Source organism: Abrus precatorius, unplaced genomic scaffold (genome assembly GCF_003935025.1).
Source record: "Abrus precatorius isolate BTA unplaced genomic scaffold, Abrus_2018 Scaffold7, whole genome shotgun sequence".
Classification (NCBI taxonomy): domain Eukaryota; kingdom Viridiplantae; phylum Streptophyta; class Magnoliopsida; order Fabales; family Fabaceae; genus Abrus; species Abrus precatorius.
The window spans coordinates 12,892,097-12,911,447 of record NW_020874417.1 but is presented as its reverse complement, the minus strand read 5'-3'; the positions used below and the strand labels follow the sequence as shown (position 1 = coordinate 12,911,447).

Here is a 19,351-nt window from a genome sequence, read left to right as displayed (position 1 = left end):
ACTATTATAAGGAAATAATAAATAAAATTTTTATTAGAAAAATCTGTTTTGAGTCCACCGAAAGTCATGGTGAGCAAATATTAATAATTTTTTAATAAAATATTCCTTTAATAATACTAGTTAACATTTACATTTTTAAAAGAAGTCAGCGAAAACAGAAATGTGGAAAAAGTATTGATGATTATTTTGCTATTTTGGTAATATCAATTGTTTAAAAATAATATAGTCAAAATCTTAACCAACGCACCATAATTATGCGACAAGTAGGACTTGGCACATACAAAAGTATTATTTTGATCATCAAAAGTAAATTTCATGGTACTATGTAAAATAAAAAAATATTTTATGTTCACATAAAACAATTATGACTATTAGTTTTATATCAATAAATAATAAGATTGATAGTTCATTTAAAAAATATATAAATATTTTTTATTTTTTAAAATATTAAAAAAATTACAACCCACAACGTGGAGGTTTACAAAAATTATCAAATTTTTTTGTTTTTGTCAACTCAGAACATGGCACGTAACAAAGTATTGGGCCTAGCCTGGAAAGATCTTATGGTCTCTCATCTTTTATTGGCTCAAGTAGGCCCATATCATGAATAGCCTAAAACACGTAGAATCTTTTTATCCTCAAACTATATTTGGGCCAGCCTGTAGACCCAACAAGAGTCCACCAAAAATATCTTCTTTGTTTCCATGAGATCTTGAACTAAACCAGCCACTAGTTTGTCATCTAATTCTGCAGCAAAAAGAAACTCTTGCAAGTTAAGGCAAAAACTTAGCAGAAGCTTAACTATCAGTTATGTGTTCCTATCCATCTACTAATGTCTTTTATACTGGCAACTACACCACCGAGCTGCTAAGGGTCGAATCTGAATCACATACACTTAATAGTACACTTTTGGTTCCTCCAACTCTCTGTTACAATTAAGATTTTATTATTGTTATTATTGCACAAGGCTCAGTTCAGTTCACTGTCTACTTTTTTTTTTTTTTTCTATGTTCAGTTCCACCACCAAAATCTCTCTTGATTGCCACTCCTCTTGATGCTGAAGAATTCCCACTTCTGCTGTTCCTGCATGGCTATCTTCTTTACAATTCATTTTACTCTCAGCTTATCCAACACATCGCTTCTCATGGCTTCATTGTTATTGCCCCTCAGGTTAGTCACCTTTTGACACCTTAATCTAATAACAAATTTGGTTTTGCTTTGCAAGAGGCAATTCTGAGAAAATCAATTTAACAACACCATCGGCTACTAGCATATTATTGTTATTCAAGTACTATTCCTTTTTCCCTTGGCCGTTGATTAATACTTTCCTTTACTTTCTTTTTTTTTATAACTATCAAAAGCACCAGAGATAGGCAAAATAAGGATTAGCAAGGAAGAGGGTAATAAAAATATTATCATTAAAATAAATATCACTGCTAGTAATTAAAAAAAAGTGGTTGGACAAGGAAGCTGAATGATCTATTTCTCCCTTTATCATAGGTGTTCATGGTTCATGTATATAATCCTAACTGATCCAAACAGAAGAGTAGTTGCTTCACTACCTCTGACACTTGGTAATTGTTTTAACTGTTTATAGAGTGGAACTTCAACCATTTTGTCTATGATAAGATTTCAGTTAATGCATATCTTTGAGTGTGTCACTTTGTGACTTTTGTTACTGTCACTCCTATACAGGAAAATGGAATTAATAATACAATAAAAGAACAATAGCATTTTTGAGTATAAGCATTTCAATGAGTTCCCTGTCTTGGTCTCCTGTGATACCATTTCATTTGAATTTCCTATTTGGCAAAATACTTTGGATCATTAATTTGTACAAAAACATTGATGATCTCTGGTTGGTTTATCATGTCATTACTTGATTAATAGAGGAGGATAAATACCGGATAAAGAGAGGTTAATCTATTTTACTGGCATCATCATCATCATCAATTCTGTGTTTATTGTATGGGTATAATTTGTTTTTTGAGATAGATGCAAACGCTAGGCATATTTATAAGTATGACAGATCATTGCTACGACAGAACATTGTAGCCCAGGAACTTTGAAAACATAATTTTGACAGATCATTGGAAAATGTATCCATAGCCCAGTGGGTATAGAGATCAAAATTGTTACCTATGCAGATACGAGGACGGTACGAATAATTTCTTAAAATGTGAGTACAGAAATAGGTAAAATAGATCTGTACAGAGATCCTATCGCCTACCATCCTTACTTATGGATGAATAATTACATTTTTCATATATTAATTTGCTATATAAGAATCACAACTGATATTGATTCGCAAATATTAGAATTATACCTTACACCAATACTATATTTATCGGGCCATTATCTAATATATAACTATTCTATTTCTCTCTTGCTTTGAACAGATTACGGCTGTTTCCATTAGCTAGCTTATTCCTCCGTTGACATTCAAATGTTGTGCCTTGTGACAGGCAAACCATTGTTTTGTTGTTCTTTTTCTTTAGTTTCTCTATTTGGTTCACTTATATTTTTAAGCTCAATTAGGCCAATAGAGCACTAGAAATAGATTTAGTTAAATTGATGGGTGTTTGGAACCAAATATAACATTAGGGACAAAATTCGAAGCGAGCTAGTTGAAAAGCAAGAAAGGGGCTTCTTGTTGAGCAAGAAAATATACTACTTGGGGAGCAAGAAAATACATACTATAAAAAAAGAAAAGAATGAAAGATTAGGAACTCCTCTCCCAGTTTAAGGGACTTCTTTCTCCATGGCATTTTTGTTACTTCAAAGTCTTTGAAAACTTTCCCTGTGGAGTAAAGAAGAAGGATAAAGGAACTTTATAGGGAGCTTCTTCTAAAAAGAGATATTCTCACAAGTGCGCTTCCTAAGTTCAGAGGCCGCAACATGGAGATGAAGGATGGAATTTCGTAATCTACGGACTCACTTTACTCTAATAGGGGCATTCCACGCCTTAAAAAGAAGATAGCAATTGCTCTTGCCAGTATCCTACATCTCAAGATAGTGAACAACCTCTTATAAGAATGAGGCATGTTGAGAGATGGGATAAACTTATTCTCCCCTAAAGTACTTATTACGCTGGCCTAGTTCATCCTTACATGTCCAGCGCTTATGAGCTTCCATTCATTTATGTAACCTACTACCCCTTGTAATATTTTATGGTTCTGAAACAGTGGGCTACCTTTGAATGTTATCCAAATAGAGTTTAGATATTTGCACGATGTATGTTCTTGTTGAATACCTAAATGTACACCTTAAATATACATAATAATGAGCAAGTGCATAACTTTGACTGGCTTGGCTCTTTGTTTAGGATTCCATGCAATGCTTCATATCGAAATGATCTGAGTTCAGTCAATGCTAAGACCAATATTCTATTACCTTTACTTGAGTTTTCTGAAACAATAGACTGAGAAGACTCTGATCCTTACCGTGCAAGCATTATGTGGAATTCCAAATCTAGAAGACATGTCAAAGGCACACACTTGTTTATTTTGTAAGCTGAAGGTGTTATAAATTTAGTTAGGCGTTAAAATGTTGTCCTTACTCCTTATTAAGTTCTTCTTTAAGACCAAACAAAAATGTAGAAAGCATACAGCCTAAACAAAATCAAATTACAATCAATGGGAATAATTTCATAAAGGCTATTATTATATAAATGTGAATGGATTGAAGGACTCAAATTCACTTATATTGATTAACTGTTAACCCAACCTACCTATTACAGATTGGTTAACAGCCCCTACACTGTTAAGCAAAATCAAATTCTACTGTGAAATTTGTTGCATAAGAAAACATTGAGCATTGGTATGGCATTCTATTGATTTGATTGTTTCCATATAATTAATTTACAGTTAGAATCCCTTAAAGTGAAATGCAAGGTTAATCAATTAAATCTTGTTTGCACTTTACAGTTGTACACAGTGGCTGGAGCTGATACAAGTGATGAGATTCATTCTGTAGCTGCAATAACAAATTGGCTATGTGAAGGACTACGGAAATTTCTTCCACCAAATGTAAGACCAAATTTTGGCAAGCTAGCACTTGCCGGCCATAGTCGTGGAGGCAAAACAGCATTTGCTCTTGCTCTAAGAAGATTAAACATAACCACCAATCTCAAGTTTTCAGCATTAATAGGTGTGGACCCAGTTGATGGAATGGACATAGGAAAGCAAACTCCCCCACCAGTTCTCACCTATGTTCCTCAATCATTTGATTTTGATATGGCAGTGATGGTTATTGGTTCAAGTTTAGGTGAAGTGAAAAGGAACCCCTTGTTTCCCCCTTGTGCACCTAAGGGTGTCAACCATGAGAACTTCTTTAATGAATGTAAGAAACCAGCTTGGTATTTTGTGGCCAAGGATTATGGCCACTGTGACATGCTAGATGATGATACCAAAGGGATTAGGGGCAAAGCTACCTATTGTCTATGCAAAAATGGAGAGTCAAGAGAACCCATGAGAAGGTTTGTTGGAGGAGTTATAGTTGCATTCTTGAAAGCTTACTTGCATGGTGATGATGGGGACTTATTGGCCATAAGGGACAGACATGTGAGTCTACCAGTGGAGATCAAATGTGATTTTTCTGTGTGAAAAATCAGAGGAAATTGAGTAGATATTTCTCTGTTATCATGACACAAACACAATTTGACTTTTCAAGCACTGGCTGTCTTTACACACACACACACAGAGAGATTAGACAAGGGATACAAGTGCATCATGAGCAAAACATTAAGAGTCCCCTTTTTTTTCATGGAGTCTATTTCCGTCAAATATAGAAATACTAGTTTGTAGCCATATAATTTAAAGTATTTTTGTTTTGAAAAAATATTTGTGTATAAATTCTTATTTAAGAACTGAATATTTTAAGTCATATATGTTTAAATTTTAGTAAGTTGTACATCATATCTATTAAAGCCCCACACTCTTAATTTTATGTTTACCAGAATACTTTAAAATTTACATAAAATTTTAAAACATTAATATGTGAGATTAAAATATCACTATTATAAAATAAAAGTGATTTTACATGTCAAAAAATGAAGTATAATAAGAGATGTGTTCATTATTAATAATTTTATTTTATTAGATGATAATAATACATTTCTATTAAAATTACAAAAATAAATATAATATGGTAGTATAAATCTTTCATATGCTAAATAAATTGTCTATTTTAGCAATACCCCACAATTATTCACAAGCACATGCACGCATAAGATTACGCAAACAATTTTCATTTATTACGGAATATTCTTGTAAGGATTTGTCTCTTCATGAAGAACTAGTAAGTTCTTTTGTGTATTACGCAAGTAATTTTAATTTATTCTTTTTAAATAAAAAGTAAAGGTTCATTGCATGATTGCTTTTAAATTTATAAATTAAAAATAAAATTATTATTATTATTATTATTATTATTTAAAAATAAAAAATCTTTGATCTAATACAATTTATTAAGATTTTAAATTGAAATTAAGAAATAATATTTTAAAATATTAAATATAGAAAAAATCACATGATAAAATGAAGATTTTAATAAAACTTAAAAATAGAGGATACGGATCCAGTGCAGTTGATGCAGGAACTGCACGTGCAGTTCTTCATTCGCTTAAGCCATTTTGACATGGCTTAAGCGAATTTGACAATTTTAGCTTAAGCCCGTATAGGCTGAGCTTAAGCGAACGAAGGCTTAAGCCAATACCACAAGCATGAAGCGACACATTGAACTAAAGCGAATGGGTGATGCGCTTGAGCTAAAATATACTCGCTTAAGCGAAAAATAACAAAAAGGATTACAAAATGGCTTAAGCGTGCTTGATTTAGCTTAAGCTGATGAGTTGTGGGCTTAAGCGCATATTTATAAGGCTTAAGCGCGTATATGATGGGCTTAAGCGAAACTTTAATGGCTTAAGCCTAAAAAAACAGAAAGCACACCTCCCAGGATCACACATTCGCTTAAGCCTTCATGACTTGGCTTAAGCGGAGAAACCAATAGCTTAAGCGGATATGCTTTAGCTTAAGCTAAAATTGCATAAAAAGAATGCTGAGAGAATGCTCTTTTGGACTGATAAACTGGCTTAAGCTATAACATATTGGCTTAAGCGAACCAATACCAGCTTAAGCGAGAACTATATAGCTTAAGCGAAATTTGTGGGCTTAAGCGATTATTGGGGGGCTTAAGCGAAAATGCAGGAAAATTGAAAAACAGCAGCTTAAATTGACAGACATGGATATACTATTTCTGAAAACAAAATACATTTGTCCTTTACATAATTGTTTTTGGCAAAAGAAAATAAAATGATTACTATATGTATGTGACAAGTTTTAATTTATAAGATAATTTGTTGGATTTATTTAGTAAACAAGTCATACAAATTATAAAAGAGAATCAAAATAAAAGGAATTTAGATAGGTGGTTAATAAAGTGAAATTTCATAATTTAGCTGCAACAAACTAAATAGGTCCTTGAAACTTTACAATATGAACTAACTTCAAACATAAACTAAAATCTAAACTTTAAAACCAAATAAAGAAAAAACAAAGTGTTCATGCATCTTATAGATCAACATCATTATGAATAGGCTGGTCGTCCTCCACATGGTCTCCTTCCCCATCACCACCTTCATGATCAAGTTGTGCTTCCGTTTCTTCTTCTTCCCCTTCTCCTTCTCCCCTTTCTTCTGGTTCCTCTCCTTGTGGTCCACCATCTTCATGATTTGCATTAGGTTCATTTGAGAAGGAAGGTGTGTCTCCAGGCCATGACACTACACCTGCAAAATCCTCTGGGGTTGGCCATGGAAATGTTGAAGTCTCTCCTACATGCTGGTGTAGGGTAAAGCGATAGAAAGAGTCATTAAGGCTGGTGTAGGCTCGATGGTTAGCCGCCATCTGGTAGTGTATATGTGTATATGCCCGATTGTTGTCCTCCATTTGTTGCTGTATTTGATTCAGATGTTGGGTGATACGCCATTCCATGGGTGTCATTTTGGGGATGGATGGTTGTGCTGATGGTGGTGCTGATGAAGAAGGATCAGAATCTGGGTGTGGTTGTGGCTGTGGCTGGTCCAATGAGTTAATGCAATAGTTGTTTATGAACTGGGCATTTATAGGTTTTTTCAACTTGATGCTTTGTGTTGGATTGTTTGGTATCTGAACACCTTGGGCAGCACATAAAGCAGTGATTAATGCTAGAAAGCCCAAGGGCTTTGTTGCAGATGCATTAGGGGAGTTGGTGGACAAAACAAGCTGGTGAATCTCCTCAGAGATCATAGTTGCAATGTCGATTATGAGGTTTTCCATAATGCTGAAGACAAGGTAGGCCCGAGGCATGTGGAGATCTGATGTGTGAGTGGTTGGAGCAATGTTTGCAAAGAGAAATGACATCCATATTTGAGTCAGTGTCTTCAAATTCCCTCACTTGAACCTCATTGGCTTGCCTTGATAGTTAGTTTCATATGATTTGTTGGGAATGCATAAGGACCTTGCTACATCATCATCATTAAATCCTGTGGTCAGGCGCCTCCGCTGCTGGTATTCGCACAATTGTCCTTCTTCTAAGGTGAGGGGGTTCCCCAGTAATGCATTGATAGCATCTCTATCATAGGAGATAGATGTCCTTCTAACGCAAGACTTCTTCTCAGATTTTTGTGGATGCAAGGGCCATGCATTGGCATAAAACTCCTTCACTATGTCTACATCAATTTTATTTGGTGGGTCAGCCAATATATTCCATTTTCTCCTCTGCAGCTCTTCTGTAAATTCAGCAAATTGTCCCTCCTCCAAAATAATTTTCCTTTCAGGCAGAAGTTCCCTTGGGTGTAATTCCAAATATCTCTGAAAATGCGCTCGACTGAAGAACCTGTATCTGTCAAAGGTAAGTTGCTGACTGGGGCTCGGTTGTGTTAAAGGTTCATTATCCTGAGTTCCTGTATGGTGTACATGTTGTGAAGCCTCTCCAACATCTGAACGTTGCTTCTTTCTTTGGGGAATTGATTTTTTAGGAGCCATATCTGCAAGGTAACAAATTTCAATACTCAGATAATTGGAAAATACACATAATTTTGACAAATCTCAATACTCGCTTAAGCCAAAATCAGGCGTGCTTAAGCGTTTCTTTACAGAAAGAACTTTGCTTCACATAAATATTGATATCAATCTAACAACAAACAGAGTGATAATCCTAAACTCTAAAAACATTAACCCTAAACCCTTGAAAGCATTGTTTCCATAATAGTATCCAGAAGCATGGAACAATCCCTAACCTAAAAGGTAGGAGAACAACATATTGCTGTAAGAGTTCTTACCTGGAATCGTTGGGTTGCTCTGATAATGGGAGAGGAATGCTGCAATGGGGAGAATCCTGGATTTGGGGTGGGGTTTAGGGTTTTTCAATATTTTTTGATATAAGAATGAAGTGAATGAAATGAGAGAATGGGTTTAAGGCTGGGCGACGACGACAAATTCGTGAACTTTGGAGAGCAGTTATTCTTTCAACCACTTTCTACAAGTGAACTTCTGAGAGCGGTTCAAATATAACCGCTCTCCAAGTTCACTTATGAGAGCGGTTATATATGAACCGCTCTCATAAGTTAACTTTAGAGAGCGGTTATTTTTGAACCGCTCTAATAAGTGCACGTATGAGAGCGGTTATGTTTGAACCGCTCTAATAAGTGCACGTATGAGAGCGGTTATGTTTGAACCGCTCTCACAAGTTCAAAACTTTCAGAAGTTTAAATTGAACTTATGAGAGCGGTTATGTTTGAACCTTTCTCAAAATTTCAATTTTGAACGAGTTTTCAACTTCTGAGAGCGGTTCATGCGTAACCGCTCTCAGAAGTTGAATTTTGAACTTTTGATTTGAACTTCTGAGAGCGGTTCAAACATAACCGCTCTCCAAGTGTACTTCTGAGATTGGTTATAGTTGAACCGCTCTCAGATGTGCACTTATGAGAGCGGTTATGTTTGAACCGCTCTCAGAAGTTCAATTTGGAGACCTTTAGTAGCTTAAGCCAATAAAGTATCGCTTAAGCCGTAATGAGCTTATGCGAAAATTCTAGCTAAAAAATTATAACTTTCGCTTAAGCGGTCTATGAACGCTTAAGCGAAAAAGCGTCGTTTTGGCGCGAATCTTTCATTTGTGTGGCGTAAGCTTGAAGAAAAGCTTCATTTAACCCCTAAAATGCTCTCTCTTAAAAATATACATGCTTGGTACAAATAAGAGACTTAAAAAAAAAAACAAGTTACATTCAACATATACTAACTTGAAGCTTTATTGACATTGATAACCATGGAACCATCTCCATTGTCAGGTATCTTTTTTCATTTTAACATTTACGTCTTTTGCATTTGCTATATCCTAAATTTTCCATAATGTGAGATGTTTAACATGGGATTTTTTGTTTATGTTTTTGGTAGAAGACATAACTAAAAACATTGTGGACTGGAAGCCAAAAGTTGGATTAGAGTTTGATAATGTAGAACAAGCATGGAATTTTTGGACTGAATATGGTAGGAGGATCAGATTTGGAGTTAGAAAGCAGTATTTTAATAAGAGAAAGGAAGATGGTGCTATTACTTCTTGCAGATACGTTTGTTGTAAAGAAGGTCTTCGAAAAGGGAAGAAACAAGATTGTCAAGTTGCTAAACATAGAGCTGAGACAAGAACAGATTGTTCTGCCAGAATTGCAGTATCTTTGGGGAAGAATGGGAAGTTTATAATTCATGAGTTTGTAGAAGATCATAATCATCCCTTACAACTTGAGGAGACAACTCACATGCTTGCTTCTCATCGTAAGATAAGTGAAGTTCAAGCTTATGAGATTGAAATGGCTCAAGAATCTGGTTTGCAACAAAAATCCTCATTTCAACTCCAAAGCACACTTGCAGGAAATAGATGCAATATCGGATATACTCGGTTGGATGCAAAGAATTACTTGAAGGAAAGAAGACAAAGAAGTATGGTTTATGGAGAAGTTGGTTGTGTGATGGAATATTTTCAGCAACAGTTGTTAGATTGTCCTTCATTTTTTCATGCATATCAGATAGATTGTGATGAACAAATTACAAATGTATTTTGGGCTGACGCGAAGATGATTTTAGATTATGCATATTTTGGTGATGTAGTTTCTTTGGACACTACATATTGCACTAATCGTGCAAATAGACCTCTTGCCTTATTCACAGGTTTTAACCATTATAGAACCACCATCATTTATGGTGCAGCTTTGTTATATGATGAAACGGCTGATTCGTTTAAATGGTTGTTTGAAACATTTTTAAAAGCACATAATCACAAAAAACCTATAACAATGTTTACTGACCAAGATCAAGCCATGGCTAAGGCCCTTGTAGAAGTCATGCCAGAGACACATCATTCTTTGTGCACGTGGCATTTAATGCAAAATGGGATCAAACACCTTGGTAATTTGATGAAGGGTGGGAGTCATTTTTTAAGAGACTTCAAAAAATGCATGTATGACTTTGATACCTTCACTGACTTTGAGAAAGCTTGGACCAAGATTGTTCAAGAGTACAATGTCCATGACAACAATTGGATAAACTCACTTTATGCCATAAAAGAAAAATGGGCATCATGTTATATGAAAGAAGTTGTCACCCTAGGGATGCGGAGTACTCAACTCTCTGAAAGTTTAAATTCTGATTTCAAAGCTTCTATGAAACCTGGTGTTAGCATTAAATAATTCTTCCAAAGTTTTGAACGTATAGTTGAAGCGAAGCGTTACAATGAACTAATTTGTGAGTATGAGTCCCGACATAAGCTACCAATGTTGAGATATGAGATGTCTCCCATCTTGATACAAATGGGAAAAATTTACACTTATCCTATATTCACCCTTTTCCAACAAGAATTTACTTCATTCTTAGCATGTTGCATTTCAGAGAGGATTGAATCTCCTCCTATATTTGAATATGTCATCACTACAGTCAATCAAGAGAAATCATGCAGAGTATCATTTGATAATGTCTCAAAATCAATTTCTTGCACCTGTAAAAAATTTGAAACATTTGGTATGCTTTGTTCCCATGCATTGAAGGTATTTGAAGCAAATGATGTCAAGGCTATTCCTGAAAAATATATCCTTAAGAGATGGACAAAGGAAGGTCGTTCCGGCATTATAAACAATTTCATACGAAGAGAGATTGAGGGGGATCCAAAAGTTGCTACCACACAACGATATAGACAACTTGCTTCTAAAATGATTAGACTTGCATCAGAGGTATCTAGTTCAGAGGAATACTCGACATTAGTGGATGAATGTTTAAATGCTGTGTGTCGTCAAATCTCACACCTTCGATTACAAACACAACATGTTGACAGTGACGCTGACAATCATGCATCTAAGTCGATGATCAATGATGGTACAATCCCAAAAGGTTTCAAGCACCGACCAAGCTTAAAGAGGAATACATATAAACGACTCAAAAGTTGGGTTGAACTATAAGGAAAAAGGAAAAGAAATAGGATAACCAGAGGTCAATTACAAAACCAACATACTAAGGTACATATATCAATCAATTTGCTAATGCATTACTTTCAATTTTGATTCCTTATTAACCATATGGTGTTTATTTGATAAATATTTTAGGAATATCAACCCAGTCCTCCTTCTGAACCTTGTGATATACATTGTTCAGCACCTCTATCTTATCATCCTCCTCAAACTTTGAACAATCAATTCAATTTCACTACATTATTGACCGTAAGTTCATTAAATTTCAAAATGAAAATTTAGTGCTTTAGTTCATCGTTGTATAATTTTGTTTGATAGATTTATGTTTTTTTTTCAGTACCCTTTGGATGACACAACTTGTTCAATCCTTGATTAATAATTAAAAGTTGTTGTATCTTAATCATTTTATTTTCTTTTGCCAAAAACAATTATGTAAAGGACAAATGTATTTTGTTTTCAGAAATAGTATATCCATGTCTGTCAATTTAAGCTGTTGTTTTTCAATTTTCCTGCATTTTTGCTTAAGCCCCCCAATAATCACTTAAGCCCACAAATTTTGCTTAAGCTATATAGTTCTCGCTTAAGCTGGTATTGGTTCGCTTAAGCCAATATGTTATAGCTTAAGCCAGTTTATCAGTCCAAAAGAGCATTCTCTCTGCATTCTTTTTATGCAATTTTAGCTTAAGCTAAAGCATATCCGCTTAAGCTATTGGTTTCTTCGCTTAAGCCAAGTCATGAAGGCTTAAGCGAATGTGTGATCCTGGGAGGTGTGCTCTCTATTTTTTTAGGCTTAAGCCATTAAAGTTTCGCTTAAGCCCATCATATACGTGCTTAAGCCTTATAAATATGCGCTTAAGCCCACAACTCATCAGCTTAAGCTAAATCAAGCACGCTTAAGCCATTTTGTAATCCTCTCTGTTATTTTTCGCTTAAGCGAGTATATTTTAGCTCAAGCGCATCACCCATTCGCTTTAGTTCAATGTGTCGCTCCATGCTTGTGGTATTGGCTTAAGCCTTCGTTCGCTTAAGCTAGCCTATACGGGCTTAAGCTAAAATTGTCAAATTCGCTTAAGCCGTGTCAAAATGGCTTAAGCGAATGAAGAACTGCACGTGCAGTTCCCGCGTCAACTGCACTGGATCCGTATCCAAAAATAGAGATGCAAATTTATAATATAAAAAGATAAACACCCTTCTTAATTTACTTATTACTCATACAATTAAAATATTAAAAGTATCCAGTGTAAAATATAAATGTTGTACCAAACAGATTAAAAGCTTGAATTATTCTATGAAGACATATAAATACTTTTATTGCATCTAGCAACACATTAATTATATAAGGATTTTTTATCCTAAAATTAAAGTAAAATACGTTAATCCCAAATCCTTTGAATAAAGTGAATAATATAAAATAAAATAAAATAGGTAATTTGTTCAAGTGAAATATGTCTATTATATTTTTCTTTTCAGTTTGGAGCGTTAATTGCATACGAAGGACAAAAAGCTTGTTTGAAAATTTAATTTTATCATATTATAAATGTTTTTTATTCAAATAAAATTGTTTTTAAAAAAAAATTCTAATTTTAAACATAAAATGAAATTATTTTAATATCATGTTGTTATAATAAAATATTCAAGTCATTGTATGTATTAAACAAAATCAAACACGGCAAATTCTACAAACGTATTCCTCTTACTACCCATTTTATTTCAAATGACTTCGTTACATTATTTTTAGTAAATTGCATGAAATAACACAAATCAATCCAATTTTAAATCAATCTAATTTATTTTAAAAAACTAATTTTAAATTAATTTTAAAATTTAAATTTAATTTAAAACTTACTTTAGTTGAACTGACTTTAAATATAATATTTTATGTTAAATTAATTTTAAATTTAGTTTATAAAGAAAAATTAATTTTAAATATATTTATAAATTTAGTTTTTAAAATAAAACCAATTTGTAGTATAGCACCATTATATTAAATTAGGGCATTTTAAAAATATTTTAATAATCTTTATTAATTATATTATACTTTATAAAAGCTTTTTTAAAATATTTATTTTTATTTAATTTTCAATAAACAGAATTGATAATAAAATTTTAAATTCAGAATTACAAAAATAAATATTAATAATATGAAATAATAATAAAATATTATTAAAAATTTAAAATATATATTTAAATATTAAATTATTATTATTATTTAAATATTTTTATATTTTTAATATAATAATTATATTTATTTAAAAGCATGTAATTTTAATTATAAAAATGAAATTTAAAAAAATATTAATCGTAATAATATAACAAATTCTCTTTATATTATAAATGCTCCAATTATGAATTTAGTTTCAGATAATCTATGCACCGTTGAATTTTATTTTTTTTAATCTAAAGTAAGTAGGATAGAAGACAGTATTTTCATGCACAATGTAGATTTGGATTAATAATATATATATATATATATATATATATATATATATGATTTTAAAGAGTGCATTTAAAACACTATTTTGATTAAAAAAATATCATGAACAAAAATTAAGGTTAACATATGCATTTAGTTTTTAAAACTAAATTAAAATTATTTATAGATTAAACTTGTATAATTAGATTTTTTTATCCTAAACTCTAAATCAGTTTAACATATGCATCTAATTTTTTAAAAATTAATTTAAAATTAGTTAGAAATTAAACTTCCATAAATTTTTTTCAGTGTACTTACAAAATTATTAGTGCATTACAAATTAGTTCACTCTATCATCCCAAAACTCGTAAAAAAATTAGCATAAATCTTGTTATTTTTTCATATTTTAAACTAAACTTTTTATTTAGCAATTACCTCGTATAAATAATACTTCTTAAAAAAAACTTGTTATATACCTGTGATAAGTCTGTAATTAAGCCATCTTTTACAGCCATTTATTCATATGTGACCTCTAACTTTATTGGGTTTTACACTAATTTATTTATTAATTGTACAGTTTGATATAAAGAGGCCACGAGTAGATTTCGGTTCATTTTAGCCCAAATGAATGGGTTTAAAAGCGTCACAACGATAAGCACGCCCAATAAAGCACATGGGTGCTTTGATAATATGCACGACCGTGCTACACCATCATGCACGGGCATGCTTGTTTGTATTAGCCAAACTCACCTAGTTTAAAGGAGTTCTAATTCTATAAATAAAGGGGGAGGAGGCATCTAGAGAGGATCTCTCTTTTCCGGAGCATCATTTCACATAAGGCCTTTTAAGATTCTTGATCATTTTCACCTCTCTTGCACGAACCTTTGGCACACCGTTGGCAACACTTGGAGATTCAAGTGACCATACTTGAAGACCGAAGATTCATCTCTTGTTCTAGTTTACTTTTCTCTTCATTATGGATATGTTATTGATTATTCTAGCTTTTTTCTTTCTATATGAGTAACTAAATCCATAGCTAGGATTATGAGAATTATCGTTCATGACTTTATGAAATTTTGATATTTGAATCTAAATTTGATTTCTGCTTCGTGATTAGAATTTATCTTATCATTTCTCATTCTTAACTCTAATTAATTACATCGTTAGGCGATCGTACCTCATTTAATTAATAGATCTATAGGATAAAACAAGATCAAAGATTAGGTAGACCAAACCAATCTTCATCTTCTAATCGTTATTGAATTAACAAATTCATAAGCTCCTTAAACTTTTTCTAATTGATAACTCGCATGACCATTGGGGATATTAACTTAGAAAAAAGAATATTAATATTGCATGACCAGTGGATATTAATAGCATCAGTATGAATGATTAGTAATCATCATGAAATCAGATTTAGATCTAAATAGAAAAATAATATAAAAGATTGAATGAGAACACTCATACGTCCTAAGTTTCTCTCTGATAAGTATAACCAAGACGTGCTCTGTGTTTCTTGCTCTTAGTTTTTACAATTGATTTTATAAATTTTTGTCCTTATTAATTTTGCATATTTGAGGCTCAAACAATTAAATTAAGAAAACTCTTAGTAGTTGATAAATAATCTTTGTGGGACGATAATTTGAGAACTTAGTTGAAAACCCTTTATTACTTCTCGATGGTTACACTTGCTATCCGAACAAGTTTTTCTGTACAAGAAAATATTAACCATAAAAATATTGTTTCTTTTTAATTCAGAAAACTATGTGTATAAACTAAAATCAATTATATGTAACATCACTTACATACAGTATTAATTATTTAATTTTCAAATAATAAAACTTAAAGGAAAAAGGTCAAGAAAATTGGAAGTTTTTCAGGATACGACACATGCCAGCTAATCTTATTCATGCAAAGCATGTACAACCGTATCGCTTAACTAGACAATTTCAGCATACTATGTGTGCCCACATAATCAAAACTCCTGCAACTTAAGGGAGGAGCTACCATTTCTCCCTTTTCCCCCATTAAGAAGTATTGCCAAAGCTTTCTTCGAAGAATTGCACATGCATGCATTTGTCCCCAGCTAATTAATACACGACGATAAAGAGATGCTCACTTATTTTTCACTTTTCTTTCTTTTTTATATAATTTGTATCCATTTGTGGTAAATTATAAGAGATAAAATTTATTTCATGAATGTTCCAAACTCTAAAACTAATTAATCGTCAAACAGATCGATCAATATAAAATTGTTAATTTATTAACTTTTTTCGAATTCTATAAAATTGGAATAATAAGCACACTATTCAAATTATATAACAAAGCATTTTGTGGTTGGCCATTGAAAAAGTTAATGTCATGCTGATTCTCCCTCTTTGAATATAGATTGCACTAGAATGGCCCTTTCTTTTTCTTCCTCCTAATTTCGCCGGAAACTCCTAGAATGATTGAAAGAGAATGCAATAAAAGGACAAAAATTGAGTTTATAGGAGAAATGTAATCAAGCATGGATTTCAAAAATAATTGTTTTATAATATGTTAAAAGTCACACGGTTGCTAGCTAGCTGCTTCTAGATGTGTTTGGGATGCCACCAGACTTCAAGCTTGAAATCATATCTCAAGACCAACATGCATGTTCTCCACTTTCGTGGAAAATGATTAAAAGCACACACTCTAGAATATAAATGCCAAATGCATATGATTAATGGGTTTTGCCATGCTTTATTTTATTTAATATTACTTCTATTCTTATTTATTTATTCGTAGTGAGATAATATTTGTTTGTAAGAGTTTAAGGTAATATTTGTTATTTTTTTTTTATTAATATCCTTTTATCCATATAAAATACTATTTATATTATTTGAGTAGAAAAAAGAGACTCATTGGTAAGGTTTTAATGTTCCTCTAAAAGTGAAGAAATGTGTAAGGTAGGAAAAAAGACCTGTAATAAATAATTTTTTAATTTCTATATAATATATGTTTTTATAATTTAATTTTATATCAATCTTTATATAAAAATTTATTTTTAATTTAATATTGTTGTTAAAGTATGTTATAATAATGTTAACTCTTCACATGTGACCTTTTCTTGTAATTTAGTCCCTATAAATAAATAAAAAATTGTATATCAATTTTTGTATAAAAAATTATTTTTAATTTTGTATCTATCATTGCAGCGATATTTTTATATCAGTGTCAAGTTATATTTTTTTATTATCTTCATAGGAGTATTCCAAATGTTCAAAGAAACTTCATATTTTGTTTTATATATTTTTAATTAGAGATGTCAATGGGTAAAGTACCTTATGGGTATCCACAAAATTTAATGGGAATAGGTACTTAAGTACTCAACTCATCCCATATTCGCATATTATATATATATATATATATATATATATATATATATATATATATATATATATTATTAATTACGCTACTTATGTGAGGAATATCTTAACTCAAAAGTCTATTATAGGAGAGAAATAGGGTTAATATTTAATATTTTATATATTTGGTTAGATTCTCTCCACAGTCATTAATAATTATGTAATCAAAAGAGTTGCTTTACAACTTACCCCATCAACAGTTGTATTTTAAGAGTGTGACTTAAGTCTAACCTATCATTTCTCATAGGATTGAGAAATCAAGTTTGATAACTTTTATAACAAGTAAGTCTTTACCAAATAAGCCTAAAACATGTGTAAGAACTATTTCGAGAATACTTCATGTCTTGATTTGTCTTTAAATAAACATCACAACCAGTAATTTCATCTCAAATATCAATATTTCTCTATTTTATTATATTCTCATCATTTTTCCTATCATCTTTATCTCAATACTATTTTTTTTAAGATAGTTAATATGTAGTTCTAGAAATAAATAAAAATGATGATGATAGTAATGATTTAAAAAATGATTCTGATTTTTTTACCAATATACTAATGATATAGAAGAATAAAGTTATTAATTTTAGGCATAACTCAGGTGTACATAATCAAGATTTGAGATATTAGGATAAGGATGATAGAAGAATAGATTAAAATAATGATGAAATATTAGAAATGAAAATACTAGATGTGATGTAAAAATAAATCAAGGCATGAAGCTGGACGTGAATCAATATGAAAGGTTTGTTTGAAGAATATGAAATACTCTTTTAAGATGATGAAAAAATATTGCTTCACACTATTGTCAAATTATCATTATAATGATAGAGATGAAATTAAAAATTAATTTTATATAAGGATTGATATACAAAATATTTTACAATTATAAAAAAAGTCTTATATAAAAATAAAAGACAATTTAAATTACGTCAAATAATAATTTGCTACTTAAGAAAGAGTTATCATTGTAACATATCATAACAGTAGAAATAAAATTAAAATAAATTTTCATATAAAGATTAATATATAAATTTTTTTATCTATAAAAATTAAATTATAAAAAAAATAGTCTTACATAGGTACTAAAAGATCATTTATTTTAAAGTAAAAAAAAAAAGAATTTATGTACCATTGATTTATAATTAATTATATTTATAAAATACTTAAATTCAAATCAATTGCAGGTAAGCATTAAATCCCACAATTAATTTCGACAAAGTTAGTAGATTCTCAACAAACAAACTGAGTGGATTCTTTAGTATGCGTGATGTTTTTCAGATAGATAAATTGGAATATAATTAGTATATTATTTTTAATACATTGTTTAACTATTAAGCTTAGAACACTAGTTAAAAATACCACAAAAATGTGAAAAATATAGGTGTAATAAAAGCATGCTCTTTTTTTTGCTTTTTTTTTTTTTTAGTAACTACAAAAGCAAGAGTGTCCTGTCCTTCTCATATGGTGCATTGCATAGTGTTACTGAGAACTGGCCCACTTATAAATTGTACTGCTACAGACCATGATTGAGATATGTTGATATTGTGGTCCCGACTAAGTTATTATGCTCATTTGAACTTAGAGTGCTACAGACCATATCAGTAAAAGTAACCTACTAAGCACTCTCTTAGCCTCCCTAACTAACAAGCAATTAGGTACACAATTCCATGAAGCAGTGTGCATACCCAATCTAAAATTCCAAATGTAATGAAGTAGTAATAAAAATTGTCACATAGTCCAGTATTGAAGTTAGTTTAATATTAAAAGAGAATTTTAATTGGCTGCGCTTATACTGAATTGCTTGTTCCTTAAAATATATATATATATATATATACACACACGTTTACCTTCTTAACCAACTAACACTCAAGTCACACTAATGCATAATGGTTGACCAGTGTCCATAAATGCGTGACAATTAATTAAGTGGCATGTTGAGTTATCAAAGTTGAAAAATGAAAAATCAGACCATGATTGAAATAAGAGAGGAGATGTGGGTTGCTAGATAGCTCAATAAAGTAACCATAAAGAAATCGGAAATGCAGCCTTTGCACATGCAACAATATC

General features: G+C 31.5%; 1 protein-coding gene and 1 pseudogene across 1 annotated transcript; both read left to right on the top strand.

Moving 5' to 3' along the window:
• The first annotated feature begins 714 nt into the window (after positions 1–714).
• On the top strand, positions 715–4,914 carry LOC113872403 (chlorophyllase-2, chloroplastic). The gene is made up of 3 exons (XM_027509935.1): positions 715–901; positions 1,016–1,170; positions 3,927–4,914. Exons 1-3 carry the CDS (start codon positions 811–813, stop codon positions 4,602–4,604), a joined length of 924 nt encoding a protein of 307 aa, XP_027365736.1. The 5' UTR covers positions 715–810; the 3' UTR covers positions 4,605–4,914.
• A 4,383-nt stretch (positions 4,915–9,297) lies between these two features.
• LOC113871493 lies at positions 9,298–11,473 on the top strand (annotated as a pseudogene).
• The last annotated feature ends 7,878 nt before the right edge of the window (positions 11,474–19,351 follow it).